The sequence below is a fragment of the Nomascus leucogenys genome, chromosome 23 (genome assembly GCF_006542625.1).
Source record: "Nomascus leucogenys isolate Asia chromosome 23, Asia_NLE_v1, whole genome shotgun sequence".
In the NCBI taxonomy this organism is placed as follows: Eukaryota; Metazoa; Chordata; class Mammalia; order Primates; family Hylobatidae; genus Nomascus; species Nomascus leucogenys.
In genome coordinates, this window is record NC_044403.1 from 596,181 (window position 1) to 612,064 (window position 15,884).

General features: G+C 40.3%; 1 protein-coding gene across 5 annotated transcripts in view; it reads right to left on the bottom strand.

Annotated features, from left to right (window-relative positions):
• The window catches only part of AMN1 (antagonist of mitotic exit network 1 homolog), a 58,148-nt gene that overhangs the window by 22,595 nt on the left and 19,669 nt on the right, over positions 1 to 15,884 (bottom strand). For all 5 annotated transcript variants that reach the window (XM_012503573.2, XM_003277798.3, XM_030804552.1 and 2 more), the window contains exons 2-5: positions 14,606 to 14,738; positions 7,183 to 7,327; positions 2,790 to 3,007; positions 2,411 to 2,467 (exon numbers count right to left, since the gene is read on the bottom strand). In XM_012503573.2, coding sequence (XP_012359027.1) covers positions 2,411 to 2,467; positions 2,790 to 3,007; positions 7,183 to 7,327; positions 14,606 to 14,722 — 537 coding nt within the window. In that variant the 5' untranslated portion in view covers positions 14,723 to 14,738. The remainder of the gene's footprint in view (positions 1 to 2,410; positions 2,468 to 2,789; positions 3,008 to 7,182; positions 7,328 to 14,605; positions 14,739 to 15,884) is intronic.

Genomic DNA, 15,884 nt, shown 5'->3' on the forward strand with positions numbered 1-15,884 from the left:
TACAAAACAAAACAAAATAAAACAAAACAATTTTTTTTTAAGTATATTCACTCTCCTTTGTTTAAGGAAGGCATTCAGTTCTAATAAATTTTAGAGGCATTTCCATTAAAATGTTTTGGCACTTTGGAATAATCTTTGGAAAACTGAAAAAATAAAAAATGTAATGATATGGCACAATAATCACCAACACACTAGTTATTCCATTTTTTTCTCATTCTACTTTGGTTGGTGCTCTCAATTTTATAATGTTGAGGTAAATAGGTTGGTATATTTACTATCATGCATAACAACTAACTTCTTGGTGGTTTTATTTAAAGGTGATAAACTAATTTAACTGATAACTTTATTTAAAATTATAGTAATTACAGGATAATGTTGTAAGCATTACATAACCTAGTGAATGCAAGGCAGTTAGTATACAGCCTGGCATAACAGTAAGTGCTCGACATATGTTTGCACTTAAAATACCAAAAATTACTGCTCCTGCATTTAGGATGCAATTTGGAATTCAAAACTTGGTATAATAATAAATATGGTAATTTCTTTCTTTCTTTTTTTTTTTTTTTTTTTTTGAGATGGAGTTTCGCTCTTGTTGCCCAGGCTGGAGTGCAGTGGTGCAATCTCAGCTCACTGCAACCTCCCCCCTCCCAGGTTCAAGTGATTCTCCTGCCTCAGCCTCCCAAGTAGCTGGGATTACAGGTACCTGCCACCACGCCCAGCTAATTTTTGTATTTTTAGTAGAGATGGGGTTTCTCCATGTTGGCCAGGCTGGTCTTGAACTCCTGGCCTCAGGTGATCCACCTGTCTCAGCCTCCCAAAGTGCTGGGATTATAGGCGTGAGCCACCATGCCTAGCCTAATATGGTAATTTCTTAATAAAATATTTAAAATATATATATGCTACCAAGACCAGATATATAAAATCACAAAAAAGAATCTATTTGGGCAACAACTCAAGGATAAATATTTTGGAAAAAACACGGCATTGTCATTCCAATAGTTGGCTTTTTAAAAAATGTATTTATGGCAGGGCGTGGTGGCTCACACCTGTAATCCCAGCACTTTGGGAGGCCAAGGGGGGCGGATCACCTGAGGTCAGAAGTCTGAGACCAGCCTGGCCAACATGGCAAAACCCTGTCTCTAATAAAAAAATATAAAAATTAGCTGGATGTGGTAGCATATGCCTGTAGTCCCAGCTACTCAGGAGACTGAGGCTGGAGAATTGCTTGAACTTGGGACATGGAGGTCGCAGTGAGCTGAGATCACACCACTGCACTCCAGCCTGTGCGACAGAGCAAGACTCCATCTCAAAATAAATAAATAAATAAATAAAAATTAAAATAAAAAAGTATTTATTTATTTAAGATATAAGGTCTCACTATGTTGCCAGGCTGGACTCCAACTCTTGGGTTCAAGGGATCCTCCTGCCTCAGCCTCCCTGAGTAGCTGGGACTACAGGCATGTACCACTGTGTCCTATTAAAATGGTTATTTTTACTAACATTTTTAAAATTCATTTATAGCCTGCTTACTTCCAAAAAGGATTTGATGTGGCTTACTGTTAAATAGCACAGTTATATTAAACCACTTGTCAACTGGGGAAGACAGAAACCAAAATCCTGGGATAAAAGGCTTCTTAGTATATTTAGAAATAGGTTACAAGTGCATTCGTGATTCAATTCAAAGGATGAACACAAATTTAAGATCTTTTTTAGGCCAGGTGCAGTGGCTCACTCCTGTAATCCCAGTACTATGGGAGGCCGAGGCGGTCGGATCACCTGAGGTCGGGAGTTCGAGACCAGCTTGGCCAACATGGTGAAACCCCGTCTCTACTAAAAATACAAAAATTAGCAGGTGGCACACATCTGTAATCCCAGCTGCTTGGGAGGCTGAGGCACGAGAAGTGCTTGAACCTGGGAGGTGGAGGTTGCAGTGAGCCGAGATTATGCCACTGCACTCCAGCCTGGGCATCAGTGTGAGACTCCGTCTCAAAAAAAAAAAAAATTTTTTTTAATGATTGTACAATGTAGCTATCAAGAAAAATAGGATGACAGGATGTCAACAGAATTAGTACTCCTGGTAGAAATATCATTAAGACCTGAAATCCTATTATAAATAATATCACTTTACACTGATAAACATTCATAATCTTCATCCATAATAAGATGATTCTTAAATCTGTTAGAAGCTAAAACTTCTGGGAAATAGGCCTTTTATTGGAAGTAAAACGAGTTTTTCTTTTAAAGCACCTTTACTTTATATCCTAACTTAACAGTTTTTATTTACTCTGGCAATAAAGAGATAGAACACTCACCAACAAAGTCCCTAAAATACGTAATTGATAAAGCATTGGTTATCTGCTAGGTTTTCAACATAATTTCACCACCATCTTTATAATTATTTTAAAATTACCTCTAATATCTTCGCACAAGGTCCACTAACAAGTGCAATCACACCACTGTCAGATACCTAAGCAAAGGGAAAAAGAAACACAGTCCATGAATCCAGACAACGGAAGTAGAATTTTCCAAAATGTATTCGCTATTTAGATATAGTCTTAATGCCTCCCATTCATCAAACATGTGTTTTAGCCATATGTACCTTTCACCCTTGTTACTTAATTGAGAGGAATATGCCAAAATATATCGCAATTACTTAACCACTAAAAGCATGAAGTGGTCAAGAGTTTCAACCAAAACAAAATGAACTCATTATGATATGTTCTCGTTAGTCATGAAAATACATTTGGTAAACGCATAGTCTGTATGTCTGAAGCCTATATGTCATTTACCTGAGTAGCTGAAAAGTCAACACACTGCAAAAATGGGCAGTTTTTTCCTAATGCATGTAAGGACACATCAGTAATACTTAAGCAGCCACCTAAATCGATGATCTTTAGCAGCTGGCAATTGAGTGCAAGAGCAACGACTCCTTCGTCAGTGAGATTGCAGCACCTTTTCAAAGAAGCTTCATGTAGGTATGAGCAAGATGAAGCCACAGCTTTTATTCCTGGGGGAAATATAATTATATATCAATGAGCTACATGTGTGTATATGTATACATGAGAAATGTGACTGATTTTCATTTTAGCAATCACCAATTCAGTGTTAGCCCTTTTCAAAGTAGTCCACCTGTGAGGAAATACTGATTTTTCCAGTGATGCTGTCATTATTCAGAACTCTTTTGGAATGTTTCAGGAATTCTCTACACAGTCTGTAGTATCTGCAATTAATGGCAAGGCTTTATTGTCCACAGGTTGAATTGCTTTTAGGAAATAGGCAAAAGTCATTCAGAACCCAATTAGATAGTGAAATACAAGGCGATTCTCCTTTTGGTTAAAACAAAAGTTTTCAAGTAATCAAATTACTTTTCTAGCGGACTTTGGAGGGAAACCAAAAGTTAAACTGCCCAAATGGTTTCAGTCATGATCTTCATGCTTACGGTTAGAAATTTATAGCTATGCCTCTGCGTTCTCTCTCGCTCCACTTTGACTCTGTTCTCAAAAGTGCATCTTTTTTCTACCACCATGCTCCTTCTGTTAGCCTGGACCAATCTTACATTTTCCTGAGGGTCAAAAAAAAGAAGTCTTTAAATCCAGTTAAGCTGATATAAGTGCACATTGGAGATGGGTGCACATAAATAAAAGAGTACTTAGGGGATCCTGGGCCCTTTGGTCATGAACAAACATGGTAGCACTGTTAAAAGATACCTTTATGGGCAAAATACACAGAAGGGAAGATGGTAAATTCATGGGTAGGTCATTTTTACTGTTTTCCATATCTTAAGAAATAACTTTTTTTTTTTCTTAAGACCAGTTATTTTATTTATCAGTGTCCAGCATGGAAGTTGTGATACAATAAGAACTATATTTGATCTTTGTTCCCAGTCCCTGACACAGAGCTCCAAAAAGCCTTGGAATTTCCTGAGTGACAGGGGTGCCTTTTGTTAGTCATAATAAGCCCCTTTTGATCATACTTGAGTTTAAGCTAATGAGGTGACAGCATGGGACCCCTAGATAGCCTAAGGGTGGGGCCTGTCTGCAGAAAAATCAAGTGAGTAGAGGGTTAGAACATTCAGCTCCGTCCACAGACCTTTGGCGAGGTGGGGGTCAGGGACGGCAGGGAATAGGGGATGGGGATTAAGCTCTATAAAAACACTTGGGCCGGGCGTGGTGGTTCACACCTGTAATCTCAGCACTTTGGGAGGCCGAGGCGGGCAGATTACTTGAGCTCAGGAGTTTGAGAGCAGCCTGGCCAACATGGTGAAACCCCGTCTCTACTAAAAATACAAAAATTAGCTGGGCGTGGTGTTACACGCCTGTAATCCCAGCTACTCCGGAGGCTGAGGCAGGAGAATCACTTGAACCCAGAGGTGGAGGATGCAGTGAGCCAAGATGGCACCACTACACTGAAGCCTGGGCAATACGGTGAGACTCTGTCTCAAAAAAATAAAAAGAAAAGAAAAAGGAAGAAGAAAAAACAAACAAAAAACCTCTTGAACAAGGAGACTTGATGAGCTTCTGAGCGGGTGAATGCATCCACATGCTGGGAGGGCGGCGTATCCCAACTCCACAGGGACAGAGGCTCCTGCGCTTCCGGACCTCACCCTATGTACTCTTCATCTTGCTGTTCATCTGTATCCTTTATAATCTTTTAGAATAAATTGGTAAATGTAACAAAAGTGATTCCCTGAGTTTTGTGAGCCATTCTGACGAATTATTGAATGGGGGAGGAGGTGATGGAAACCCTCCATTTATAGTTGGTCAATCATATGTACCAGAGGCCTGGCCTTGCAACTGGCATCTGAAGTGGGGATAGTCTTGTGGGACTGAGCCCTTAACTTGTGGGATCTGATGCTAACTCCAGGTAGATAGTGTCAGAATTGAATTAAATTGTAGCGCACCCAGCTGGTGTCCAGAGAGTTGGAGAATTGTTTGGTGTGACAAAACCCCACACATTTGCTGTCAGAAGTGTGGTGTGAGTGTAGAGAAATGTGGTTTTATTGGAGAAGTTCTTTTTTGTGAGTTATTATTTATGTAAACATTTTAAAACTTATGTGTGTTTGCAATATTATGAATATCCTGACTCACTAACCAAGATGACTGCAAAATATACTCAACTACCCACACGATTTTCCAGAATCCTAAGTAGGCCAAAAAAGTCCCTCTTTCTTACATTGAAAAAAAAAAAAGCCTGGGCAACATAGTGAGACCTCATCTCTATTAAAAATAAAAAATTAGCAGGGGGTGGTGGTGCACACCTGCAGTCCCAGCTACTTGGGAGGCTGAGGTGGAAGGATCGCTTGAGCCTGGGAGGTTGAGGCTACAGTGAGCCAAGATTGTGCCACTGCATTCCAGCATGGGTGACAAATCAAGACACTGTCTTAAATAAATACATAAAAATAAGTATTAATGCAAACCAAATATTGAAAAAAAGAGGTCTATAGAGGGGAAAAAAGGTAAAGATTCACTAACTGATGTAATAGTGACACTGAACAATGTAGTTTGTCTAGCTATAAAAAACTATGCATTACACAAACTGATAGGAGAGTACCTACTAAATTTAATCTGATGATTAATTCTTTTGTAATATGGCATCAAAAAAGCCTTAACAAAATATGAACTGGCCATTTCTTGTTCCACTATACCAGGCAAAATATTTAAAATATAGACATATGTATCCATGTTTTTTTTTTTTTTTAGTTTTAATCTTAATTTTATTTATTTATTTATTTTTATTATTATTATTTTTTGAGACGGAGTCTCGCTCTGTCGCCCAGGCTGGAGTGCAGTGGTGCAATCTCGGCTCACTGCAAGCTCTGCCTCCCGGGTTCACGCCATTCTCCTGCCTCAGCCTCCCGAGTAGCTGGGACTACAGGCGCCCACCACCACCCGGCTAATTTTTTTGTATTTTTAGTAGAGACGGGGTTTCACCGTGGTCTGAATCTCTTGACCTCGTGATCCGCCCGCCTCGGCCTCCCAAAGTGCTGGGATTACAAGCGTGAGCCACCGCGCCCGGCCAATTTTATTTATTTTGTTGAGACAGAGTCTTGCTCTGTTGCCCAGGCTGGAGTGTAGTGGCGCAATCTTGGCTCACTGCAACCTCCATTTCCCCGGTTCAAGCGATTCTCCTACCTCAGCCTCCCGAGTAGCTGGGACTACAGGCACATGTCACCATGTCTGGCTAATTTTTTGTAGTTTTAGTAGAGACGGAGTTTCACCATGTTAGCCAGGATGGTCTCGATCTCCTGACGTCATGATCCACCAGCCTCGGCCTCCCAAAGTGCTGGGATTACAGGCGTGAGCCAATACACCTGGCCTATTTTTTTTTTTTTTTTTGGAGAGCGAGTTTTGCTCTTGTTGCCCAGGCTGGAGTGCAATGGCACAATCTCGGCTCAATGCAACCTCCACCTCCTAGGTTCAAGCGATTCTCCTGCCTCGGCCTCCCAAGTAGCTGGGATTACAGGCATGCACCACCACGCCTGGCTAATTTTGTATTTTTAGTAGAGACAGGGTTTCTCCATGTTGGTCAGGCTGGTCTCGAACTCCTAACCTCAGGTGATCCACCTGCCTTGGCCTCCCAAAGTGCTGGGATTACAGGTGTGAACCACTGCGCCTGGCCCTGTTGTTTATTTCTTTGTGACAGAGTCTCCCTACGTCACCCAGGCTGGAGTAGTGGTGTAACCTCAGCTCATTGCAACCGCTACCTCCCAGGCTCAAGGGACTCTCCTGCCTCAGCCTCCTAAGTAGCTGGGACTACAGGGCGCACCACCATGCCTGGCTAACTTTTGTATTTTTTGTACAGATGAGGCAGGGGTCGGGGGCGGTTCACCATGCTGGCCAGGCTGGTATCGAACTCCTCGGCTCAAGCAGTCTGCCAGCCTCCCAGCTAAAAAAGTGCTGGAATGACCGGCATAAGCCACCTAGCGTTGCCCATGTGTATTTTACATATGTTTAAAATACAAGGTAGTGACTTACCCAGTGTCCTTCTTAACTTTGAGCACTGATCATAAGTAAGAATTCTAACTTGGATTATTTTCTTAGTCTGAATGTTTTTACTGATAAATATAATTTATATTTCTTTGACTTCTTCATACTCTCTTTTGACGTATTTTCTCCCTTACTCCACAGTTTTACCAGATAGTGAATAGTAATCTACCAACATACTCAGTGTTCATAAACATACCTTCTGAAGTTACAGAAACTCGGTTCCCTTTTGAAGAATTTAAATTTAATTTCCTCAGCTTTCTGCAGTTAGACAGGTGCAGGAGAGCAGCGTCTGATACATCGCAGCTCCGTAGATCTAGGGTTTGAACTTCAGGATGTAAAATCTGTAACAAATAAGTGATTTTGAAAAAATTCTGTCTTTCTATAAATACAAATATTTATTCCATATTCAGTGTTTTGGTAGTCATAACAGACAAGTGTCTGATGTAAAATACAGCAAAGAATACAGAAGCATATCCATGTGGAGACAGACACATAAAGCAGGAGAAAACCACGTCTACTTCCAGCGGGAGGTGCAGCTTTCAGTGCTGGCAAAGTCCTTCTTGGGACACAAAGCACTGTTGAGATGGCTGATTCAGGGGAAGGATCCGTAGACCTGAGAAGCTTAACCAATGTGGCAGTGAGTAAGAATCTTCTGGTAGCTGCTAGCATTAGAGACTCTCCCTATGGGCCTCTGTGCTTAGGAAGTATGAGTCTTTAATCATTTGTGTACCAAGTGCTTACAGAGCGCTAGTACTGCTTATCTAGAACATTTACCTTCTATATCATTATTTTTGGGAGCTAATACAATACCCCAGTATTATTGGGTGTTTTCTTGAGGTTGACAAATAACAGATTAATTCCTAAGCATTCTGAGCTCTTTCCTGTGAGTATTTCTCTGTCTTTTATTTTTTTTCCAAAATAGAAATGGCTTTACCTTTCTGAAAATAAAATAAGGTATTATTATTGTAAAACATTCAATTTAGAAAAATTATAATAAGTTATAAGAATAAAGATTTCTATTTATTAGATGCTTACCAGGAAGGGTACTAAGTGTCATATACATTATTTTTTATTTTATTTTATTTCATTTTTGAGACGGAATTTCACTCTTGTTGCCCAGGCTGGAGTGCAATGGCGCGATCTCGGCTCACTGCAACCTCCGCCTCCCAGGTTCAAGCGATTCTCCTGCCTCAGCCTCCCAGTAGCTGGGATTACAGGCATGCACCACCACGCCTGGCTAATTTTGTATTTTTTAGTAGAGATGTGGTTTCGCCATGTTGGTCAGGCTGGTCTCGAACTCCTGGCTTCAGGTGATCTGCCCGCCTCGGCCTCCCAAAGTGCTGGGATTACAGGCGTGAGCCACCGTGCCTGGCCTACATTATGTTATTTAATATTCTCTCTCTCTCTCTTTCCACTGCCCACCACCACCACCATCCCCGCCCCCAAGGGATTGGTCATTGCCATTTTACAAATCAGGAATTAAGACCCTGAGAGCTTAAGTTGGCAACATAAAAAACATAGCCAAAAGGAGCCGAGCTGGGATTGGAACCCAGGTCCTTTTAATTCCAAAGCCTCAACTTTTAACCTCTATGACTAAAATTACCCATAATACCAATACCCAGAGATAAAATTATATTAGCGTTTTAAAAATGTTAGATTCAGGGGGTGCATGTGCAGGTTAGTTACAGGGATATACTGCATGATGCTGAAGTTTAGGCTTCAATTGAACCCATCACCCAAACAGTGAACACAGTACTTGACAGGTAGTTTTTCAACCCTTGCTTCCCTTCCTCCTTTCTCCCTTTTGAAGTCCCCAGTGTGTATTTTTCCCATCTTTATGTCTGTGTGCACCAAATGATTAGCTCCCACTTATAAGTGAGAACATGCGATATTTGGTTTTCTGTGTCTGCATTTATTCATTAGGATAATGGCCTCCAGCTGCATCCATGTTGCTGTAAAGGACATGATTTTATGGCTGTATATATTCATTTTGATGTTTTTTGAGTTTAAAAAACCCTTTGAAGAACAACAGGATCAGATCACATATAAGATGAGCACTTTTTATAAAATCAATAGATTGTGGTTGTATATTATTCCATTTTCTGCAAGTACCATAACTTATTAAATGCATCCTACACTGGCAAACACTTGAGTTGAACATTTAGGTTGCTTTAGGTAGGCAATGTTGTGCCATGATTAAGAACATGTGCTTTGCAGGCAGACTGCCCAAGCTGGAACCCTACGATTGCCATCAAGTTCAGTTTTCTCTCTGTGCTTTACTAGCCTTATTACTAAAACGGGATATGTTGCGACAAGTAAAGGTGTCTTGCTTATAACATATGCTATACATAACTATGCTTATTATCATAAATGATATTATAATGAAGATATGTGTGTACTTTTCTATTATCTTCCTGAGATTTCTACAGGAAGTAAATTGTTGAATTAATAATAAGCAAATCTTTAGAATTTTTAATAATGCCAAACTGTCCTTCTAAAAGGTTTTTTTAAATCAATTTACACTCTCACTAGCAGGAGATAAAAGTGACAGTTTCTCCACACTATTGGCTAACATTGGGTTTTGGGATTTTTTTAAAGTCTCTGCCAAACTGAAAGGCGAACTGTCACTTTGATGACTAGTAAGGTTAAATATCCTTTGATATGTTATTGGAGATTTGTATTTTTTCCTCTGAGTATTTCCTGATTCTTCTGGTTTTTTATTTGGTTTTGTTTTTTCTTATTGGTTTGGAGGGATTCTTTATATTGTCAAGATAAAAAAGCCCCTAGATTTTCATACATATTGTAAATATTTTTCCAAGTTTTTGACTTTGTTTCTTTTTTTTTCTTCTTGCCATAAGGAAGTCTGTATTTTTATGTAATCAAATCCATCCACCTTTTTTTTATTGGTTTCCAACTTTAGTATCATGTTTAAAAAGGCCTTCTCCATCCACAGAGTATAAAAAGACTTATGAAATACTTCAAAAACAGCCATCCAAAGATGTGTCACTTTGTAACAGATGTTGTATCTGGCTTTTTGAATAATGTCATAAGCAGGACTCTTGTTAAGGATGGACACTAGAGGGAGAGTACCCAGAAAAATCATGTCTTGTTTTTCTATCTCATTCACCCTCTTCACCCCTCCTTTTTAATTCAGCTAAAATTAGGTTTAGAAAATGGTAAGGATTGCCATCAAACAAAAACCTAAGTCACTGAAGGATAAGCTAAAGGGATAGAAAGAAATGTAGATGGTGGAAAAGTGAAGAAAACCACCATTTTTCTACAGTGTCATTATGGTTCATCTATGAGTCACATATAACATTACATACTTCAACAGAACTATCAGCAATAAGAATCCAGAGATATTATTCTACTTCCACAGAGCCAAGCAAACTACACCACTAAGATATCTATGTTCAAATGCAAGCTAACATGAAGAAAATAAAGCGTTATAATAAAGATATATCAGGTTAATGCAGAAGAAATATTAAAGACAGGTTGAAGTGCAATTCCAATGTAAAGTCACAGGGTTAGTCACATGCTCTAGCATGTAGGCTGGGCACTGTGGCTCACGCTTATAATCCTAGATCTTTGGGAGGCCAAGGTGGACGGATTGCTTGAGCCCAGAGGTTCAAGACCAGCCTGGGCAACATGGTGAAACCCTGTCTCTAAAAAAAATACAAAAATTAGCTGGGTGTGGTAGTGGGTGCCTGTAGTCCCAGCTACTCAGGAGGCTGAGGTGGGAGGATCACCTGAGCCCAGGAGGTTGAGGCTGCAGTGAGCCATGATTATGCCACTGCACTCTACCCCGGGTGACAGAGTGAGACCCTGTCTCAAAAAAAGAAAACAAAAAACAAACAAACAAAAACCACAGAAAAACATATGCTGGAGTGCTATCATCAGAGCTTGCTTCCTCTTGATTACAGGCTTTAGGCAGAAGGTGAAGTGAAGTCAGAGCAATTGTGGAGTCCTAATTAGGGAAAAGGAGTCAGGCTGGCAGGACAAGGGGAAAGCAAATAAGCTATTGGTCTGCCTTTCTTCATGGTCCAGAACATATAAACAAAAAGAAGAAGCAGATAAGCTATAGGTCTGCCTTTCTTTATGGCCCAGAACATATAGCCCTCCTGCGCAGACAACACACAAAACTCATAAACCTCCTGCTTATCACCAAACACTTTGATCTATCATCAACCACCTCGGCTGACAGAAGGATGCAAGTTAGTTCCCTGCTACCTTGGTGTTGTCAGTCAGCCCAAGTTCCATTCTATAAAATCCCCAGCAAGCCTTTGTCTCCTGGAAGTTTGGTCCTCTCTTGCTGGTTCTGCCCGTTGCTCCCTTGCAATGTATTTTCATATTTTCTCTAATAAATCTGCCTCTCTTGGCTGGGCACGGTGGCTCACACCTGTAATCCCAGCACTTTGGGAGGCCAAGGTGGGCGGATCACAAGGTCAGGAGATCGAGACCATCCTGGCTAACATGGTGAAACCCCGTCTCTACTAAAAATACAAAAAATTAGCCGGGTGTGGTGGCGGGCGCCTGTAGTCCCAGCTACTCAGGAGGCTGAGGCAGGAGAACGGCATGAACCTGGGAGGCAGAGGTTGCGGTGAGCCGAGATTGTGCCACTGCGCTCCAGCCTGGGTGAAAGACCGAGACTCTGTCTCAAAAACAAAAGAAAAAAAAAATCTGCCTTTCTTTACCTACAACTGTCTTGGTAAATTCTTTTACCACCATCCCGCCAGCCTGGATAGTTGCCGCTCACCCCCAACAGCAATTGGCAGTTCTAGTCTCTGCAGACTAGATGGTTGCAGAGTGGTGGTGGCTGCAAACCCAAAGACAATATTTAAATGTAAGTCGTGTAGAAACTACTAACTAGCATTTTCACTTTTTGAAACACAAATAGCAAAAATACAAAAGATAACACAGGAGTAGTATGGAAGGAAATTATCTACTCCGCTATTTAATAACCTTTAAAAATTAGGGGCTGGAGGTTAAGCCTCCAGCTGAGGGGCTGTTTAGCAGAAGGAAGAGTGATTAACTATCTTTTTCTAGTGCTTGGGGCTCTCTGCCTTGGAGCTCATCACTCCAGCCCCTCTCCAGGCCTCCACCCCCTATGTCGGCTCAATAGGGCTGAAACAGACTTGGGTCTGGCCTCCTTTACTCTTACCACTACCAGAGAGTATACAGAGATATGCTCACAGGCCAAAACAAGACACCTAGAGAGCACCACTATTTCGAAAGAAAAACAAAGATTACTGATTCCATCAGGAGCAGAGGAATTAGAACAGAGAGGCCAAATATATTAATACGCATAATGATATGCTAAAAGAAATAAGAAAAGATTCATAAGATAAAACAAGAAACCATAAAAAGGTGAATTGGAAATATTAAATATGAAAAATATAGCAGTTGAAAAAAGAACAGTATAGATGAGAAGAGTGATTTTTTAACTACTGGTCATTATCCGTGAATGGATTACAAAATCAGTTTAGCAGACTGTGATCAATATTCTTTCAGTAAAATAAGACTAAATAGAATAAAATTAAATAGAAAAGACCAAAATGTACTACACATTATACTGTTACACCTAAGTGTGGTTTGTATACTACAGTCACAATGTAACGTATATTTCTTATTGCGAGTCTTGACCAAAAAGTTTTAAACTCTTTGAAAACATGGAGGTCAAGGGTACAGGTACCATGAAGACAAGTATGTATGGAAGGCTAATGGGAGCTGACCAGAACAACACCATTTTGTTCCTGAATATCATTCTGCAACTGCTTGACTGTAGAATATACTTGCTGATGCTGCAGATAAAATTGCTGCCACTTGTGAAAAGACTATGCTATGCTGATGACTGAACTTTTTCCAAACCCCTGAATCAAGGACTTCTGCCTAGAAACACTTATTCTAACTAATGAATTGTTTGATAACCCTCTCCCATCTTTCTCTTTAAAAGACCTCATATATCTCTTAGGACATATGAATTAAATAGTTAGGACGTGATTTCAGATGCCTCTGGAAGCTGTGTTCCTTGAATTCAATTCTAAAACCACCAATAAACCTTTTTGCTTGGATTTTCAGTCTCCACGACTCTAGTTGACACAAGAGAAGTAACTGAGACAATGGTAGAAGATTTTTTAGGAACCATTACATGTTGCAGGAAGTCAGGGACCCCGAATGGAGGGACCAGCTGGAGCCACAGCAGAGGAACATAAATTGTGAAGATTTCATGGACATTTATCACTTCCCAAATAATGCTTTCATAATTTCTTATGTCTGTCTTTATTTTAATCTCTGAATCCTCTTATCTTTGTAAGCTGAGGATGTACGTCACCTCAGGACCACTGTGATGATTGCATTAACTGTACAAATTGATTGTAAAACCCGTGTTTGAACAATATGAAATCAGTGCACCTTGAAAAAGAACAGAATAACAGCAATTTTAGGGAACAAGGGAAGACAACCATAAGGTCTGACTGCCTGCGGCGTCGGGCAAAAAGAGCCATATTTTTCTTCTTGCAGAGAGCCTATAAACGGACGTGCAAGTAGGAGAGATATTGCTAAATTCTTTTCCTAGCAAGGAATATTAATATTAAGACACTAGGAAAAGAATTGCATTCCTGGGAGGAGGTCTATAAACGGCCGCTCTGGCAGTGTCTGTCCTATGCGGTTGAGATAAGGACTGAGATACACCCTGGTCTCCTGCAGTACCCTCAGGCTTACTAGGATTGGGAAACCCCAGCCCTGGTAAATTTGAGGTCAGACCACTTCTCTGCTCTCGAACCCTGTTTTCTGTTAAGATGTTTATCAAGACAATACGTGCACCGCTGAACATACACCCTTATCAGGAGTTCTGATTTTGTCCTTGCCCTGTTTCCTCAGAAGCATGTGATCTTTGCTCTGCTTTTTGCCCCTTAAAGCATGTGACCTACTCCCTGTTCGTACACCCCTCCCCTTTTGAAATCCTTAATAAAAACTTGCTGTTTTTGCGGCTCAGGTGGGCATCACAGTCCTACCGATATGTGACGTCACCCCCAGTGGCCCAGCTGTAAAATTCCTCTCTTTGTACTCTTTCTTTCTCAGACCAGCCGACACTTAGGGAAAATAGAAAGAACCTACATTGAAATATTGGGGGCAGGTTCGCCTGATAATTACATATGGACATTTTGGTTACCTGAAGGGAAAAAAACAAACCCTTACACTTTATAATATTCTAAAATGCGGGCCAGGCATGGTGGCTCACACCTGTAATCCCAGCACTTTGAGAGGCTGGGGCAGATGGATCACTTGAGCTCAGGAGTTCGAGACCAGCCTGGGCAACATGGTGAAACCCTGTCTCTACAAAAAATGCAAAAATTAGCCAGGCATGGTGGTGTACACCTATAGTCCTAACTACTCAGGAGGCTGAAGAGGGATCACCTAAGTCCAGGCAGCGGAGGTTGCAGTGAGCTGAGATTGCACCACTGTACTCCAGCCTGGGCAATGGAGCGTGACCCTGTATAAAAAAAAAAAAAAATTGAAAATGATTACCAGTCTTACCATATACCATTGTTCCAAAAATCTAAAACCATATCTAAACAGAAAATATAATATACTTGCTTTACAGTTATTCATACTCTTACCTCACTTATATTTGAATCTGTTATCCGTCCCTGCATGCTCATTATTTTAATCAGTCTATCTTTTATGTTGGGAGGCAAAGGCTTAATGTCTGTGAGATATCTGGAAATATTCTTCATGAAGCACCAAAGGCATCTGAAATACAAATACAATATAGTAAATCACACTCGGCCTGTACTGATTCCTAACACTTGTCTTAATGCTATTTGTTAGCACTTAGCCCTTTCATAAAAGTCTGTACATTTTGGCTGGGTGTGGTGGCTCACGCCTGTAATCCCAACAGTTTGGGAAGCCCAGGCAGGAGGATGGCTTGAGCTCAGGAGTTCGAGACCAGCCTGAGCAACATAGTGAAACCCTGTCTCTATAAAAAAAAAAAAAAAAAAAAAAAAACAAAAATTAGCTGAGCATGGTGATGTGGGCCTGTAGTCCCAGCTAATTGGGAGGCTGAGGTGGGAGGATCGCTTGGGCCCAGAAGGTCGAGACTGCAGTGAGTTGTGATTGTGCCACTGCATTCCAGCCTGGGCAACACAGCAAGATCCTGTCTCAAAAAAAAGTATATACATTTTATATTAATAATATATTTACAACTTTAGCTCTGTAAGCTTCAAAAACCTAGTCTGTGTTAAATTACGGACAAGATGCTCTTCCTCTACAATTTTTTTCTATGCATACTTCATTTATCAAAATGCATTTTAAATGACAAACAAGAGTGTTTTTCCTAAGTGTCTAATTTCTAAGACACATACTCCTAAATAAGCATTATATTGGGACTCACTAATTGAAAAGTTTTGTCTGTTAATCCAGCAAACTTGTCTTCACTATTTTTCTTGAAAACTATGTGGATAATGAAATCACTAGAGAAAGAACCATAACCACAAAGATTCAGCAAATATTACAAATCACAGAGATATCACACTCAGTGCCAGGGCTGTACAGGCAGAAAGTAGAGTTATCAGGCAACAACCAAGAATCTCATGACCAACATATCTTATCTGTGGCCTGAAATTCCAACCACCTGAAAAACTCATACTTTAAAGAAATAAATACAAATCTTATTAATTTCTGTCTACAAATATCCCCACATATACAAAATTTTACATTCATGAGTGAATGTGATCATATACCTGTGATTAATTTTTTAGTGCAATTTTAATTTTTTCTTTTTCCTCTTTTGGTTGCCTACAGTTTCCTCTCTTGTCCCTCCCCCTCCATTAGTTTAGCTCACCACACCAATGTAGCATATATTCTTATTTTTCTCTATTCTTGTACACACACACACAC